The sequence below is a fragment of the Protobothrops mucrosquamatus genome, unplaced genomic scaffold, assembly GCF_001527695.2.
Source record: "Protobothrops mucrosquamatus isolate PMUCROS unplaced genomic scaffold, P.Mucros_1.0 scaffold4200, whole genome shotgun sequence".
Taxonomy (NCBI): Eukaryota; Metazoa; Chordata; class Lepidosauria; order Squamata; family Viperidae; genus Protobothrops; species Protobothrops mucrosquamatus.
The window spans coordinates 57,053-60,784 of NW_015390125.1; the positions used below are offsets into that span (position 1 = coordinate 57,053).

The window sequence follows — 3,732 nt, forward strand, 5'->3', positions numbered from 1 at the left end:
CTTTTCCTCCATTTCTCAAATCCTACTCCTTTCTAGCACTGATGATGTTACCTACTTGGGTGATGAAACATCTGCAAGAAAACAACCATGATCAGAGAGCACCAAGGACTCCTCCTTTCCTTGTCCTCCTCCTTCCCTTCTCCTCCTCCTCTTCCCCTTCTTCTCCTCCCCTCAACAAACCCCACTCTCTTCTAGCACTGATGGTGTTATCTAGTTGCACATTGAAATGTCTTCAAGAAAACAACCCAGTTCAGAGAGCACCAAGGACCCCACAGTCCTCCTCCTCCTCCCTCTCTCTCCTGGACTCCACAAACCCCACTCCCTACTACCACTGATGATGTTGCCTAGTTTGGTAATGAAATGTCTGCAAGAAAATAATCATGATCAGAGAGCACCAAGGACTCTCCTTCCCTTCTCCTCCTCATTCCCTTCTCCTCCTCCTTCCTTTCTCCTCCTCCTTCCCCTCCACTCCACAAACCCCACTCCCTACTACCACTGATGATGTTGCCTAGTTTGGTAATGAAATGTCTGCAAGAAAATAATCATGATCAGAGAGCACCAAGGACTCTCCTTCCCTTCTCCTCCTCCTTCCTTTCTCCTCCTCCTTCTCTTCCCCTCCACTCCATAAACCCCACTCTCTTCTAGCACTGATGATATTGCCTAGTTGCACTTTGAAATGTCTTCAAGAAAACAACCCAGCTCAGAGAGCACCAAGGACCCCCACAGTTCAGCCCTGAGCTACAAATATTCTCTTCCATCTATGTTTGCAGTAACTTTCAGACCATTTCTGTTCCCATTTTCTTTATTTGAGACAAACAGGTATCCAGGAATAGGAAGAGAAGACAAACCATCGTTGAACCCATGTTCTTGGAAAGTGAAGTAGGCTCTCTGCCAAATCATGGAGAAATTCAGTCTCAGCTGAGGAAGAGGAAGAAAGAAGCCAGAATTCCTCCCAACAGGGTGTAGCTGATCTCTAGCCAGGAGGCCCCATCACGGTTGCAGAGGTTGGTGTGGCAACAGGTCACCAGACGCGTGGAACCAATTTCATCTATCTCGGAAAGGTTGCACGTCAGAGAACAAGACCGTGTGACGGTGAGTTCACCCACAAAAGGGTAGACTGCCAAACAACAACAACAACAAACAGAAATTTCAGAGAATTTGGGCATTTCTTTATGGCACATGCCCAGAGACACCCATGTATCATGCTAGAATTGATCCCATGTCCTCCAATGTCTTTTAATAAATTATCTGGGGAAAAATTCAGAGAAGAGCAACTAAGATGATCCAAGGCCTGGAGACCAAAACATATGATGAATGGCTACGGGACTTGGGTTTGGCTAGTCTAAAGAAAAGAAGAAATAGGGGAGAGATGATAACAGTCTTCCAGTATTTGAGAGGCTGCCACAAAGAAGAGGGGGTCAGGTTGTTCACCAAAGCACCAGAGGGAAGGACAAGAAACAATGGTTGGAAACTGATCAAGGAGAGAAGCAACCTGGAATTAAGGAGAAAGTTCCTGACAGTGAGGACAATCAACCAGTGGAACAGCTGGCCTTCAGAAATCATGGAGACTCCATCACTGGAGATTTTAAAGAAGAGCCTGGACAATCACTTGTCTGAGATGGTATAGGTTCTTCTGCTTGAGCAGGGGGCTGGACTAGAAGACCCCAAAGGTCCCTTCCAGCTCTATTTTATTCTAAATAATTTCTGGACCACCTTGGAAGGATGAGAACTGTAGGACATCTTCAATGATGGATACTCAGATTGGGGAAACCTAATGAACAGAGGCTTAAAATTATGGAGATCCATTCAGGTATTGCTTAGGGGGGTTGAGGCCAATTCACCACGGTCAACTTGCAGGAGCCAACATGCCATGGTCATCTCACCGCAGGAATAAACTAGCTGCGGGACAACAGTTACACTAATATCAAAGACATGGTGGAATAGAATCATTAAAGAAAGGGTGAAAAAGGAGGGTAAGAATGAAGTGTGAATGGCAAAAATTAACATATTTTTTAATTTACTTTAAATAATTAAATAGAACTGTTAAATTGTCCTGCAGCATCCAGTTTTGGTCACCACGGTGTAAAAAAAGATGTGGAGACTCTAGAAAGAGTGCAGAGAAGAGCAACAAAGATGATCAGGGGACTGGAGGCTAAAACATATAAAGGTTTCTGGAGGCAAGCTGTTCCACTGGTTAATTATCCTCACTGTTAGGAAGTTTCTCCTTAATTCCAAGTTTCTTCTCTCTTTGATCAGTTTCCAACTATTGTTTCTCGTCCTGCACTCTGGTGCTTTGGTGACCCCCTCTTCTTTGTGGTAGCCCCTCAAATACTGGAACACTGCTATCATGTCTCCCCTGTTTCTTCTTTTCTTTAGACTAGCCAAATCCAAGTCCTGCAGCCATTCTTCGTAAGTTTTAGTCTCCAGGCCTTTGATCACCTTAGTTACACTTCTCTGAACTTTTTCCAAAGTCACAACATCTTTTTTGTAGTATGGTGACCAAAATTGGCTGTAGTATTCCAGGTGTGGCCTCACTAGGGTTTTATAAAGTGGCACTGTTGGAAAACGTCTATTTCTCCTGATGTCCCAAAGGTGCTTTTTCAGGAGGCAACTGGACTTTCTTATTTTTCTCTGAAGACCTTCTCATCCAAGAAACTTCTTCTTCAGCTCTGACGGGATAGATGAGAAGTGAAAGGTCTTCAAAGAAAAACCAAGACAGTCCAGTTGCCTTCTGAAAAAGCACTTTTGGGACAACCATGACCTGGAGGACAGAGAATCTCCATAGACATTTATCCTGATGATAAGGAGAAAAACCATCCACTCAATTTTCCGGCTCACCAATCTGGAAAATTTTGAAAAGACAGATGGGCCTATTTCTGTACTGTATGCTGCATTAAATTTGTGTCCTGTACCATATTTTTTTTAAAAAATATATATAGTATTTCTCACATGAGACCACTTTCTACAGAGGGATGATTGAGAGCATCCTGTCCTACAGCATCACAGTCTGGTTTGAAAGCATCACTGCTTCAGACAGGAAGGTGGTGCAGAGAGTGGTGAGGACAGCAGAAAAGATTATTGGCAGTTCCCTCCCTCCCATCCAGAACATGGCACAGAAGTGTTGCTTGAGCAGGGTCCGCAAGATTATCTGCAAAGGATCGACACATTTTGTCATGTCCAGGCTGTGAGGTTATGTGAGGATGATCCAGAGGCACACATTTTTAATCACTTTTTTTATAGAATGAGGATGAAGAGGAGAGAAAGGCTACTCCATATGATCTTGAACTGCAGAAATTGAGACTTCGGTTAATTTTGCCCTCCCACCTCACCTTCTTCAAGAGAGTGCATGATCGTCATACACATGGTTTGGTTCGGCATACACTTAGCCACACTTAGGCATTTCTCCGGTCTGGTGGGCTCCCGGCAGAAGAAACATTGAAGAGTTTGGGCTGTTGTGAAAAAAAGAATTACATATAAGTACCTAGAACAGGGGTAGGCAACCTTGGCTCTTTTATGACTCGTGGACTTCAGCTTCCAGAATTCCTTAGCCAGCGTGGGGGAACTATGGCCCCCTCATGACTCGTGGACTTCAACTCCCAGAATTCCTCAGCCAGCATGGCTCAGGTTGGAAACCCCTCCCTTTCCCCTCAGCATGGCTGGCTCAGGAATTCTGGGAGTTGAAGTCCACGAGTCATAAAAGAGCCAAGGTTGCCTACCCCTGATCTAGAAGTA

General features: G+C 44.5%; 1 protein-coding gene across 1 annotated transcript; it reads right to left on the minus strand.

The window, feature by feature from the left end:
• Positions 1-798: 798 nt before the first annotated feature.
• Positions 799-3,449, minus strand: LOC107298692 (ly6/PLAUR domain-containing protein 2; the record flags this gene model as incomplete). The annotated part of the gene is given in 2 exon segments (XM_015828067.1): positions 799-1,117; positions 3,330-3,449. Coding segments are annotated over 2 exon segments (323 nt in total), but the record flags the coding sequence as incomplete, so codon positions are not given.
• Positions 3,450-3,732: the final 283 nt, after the last annotated feature.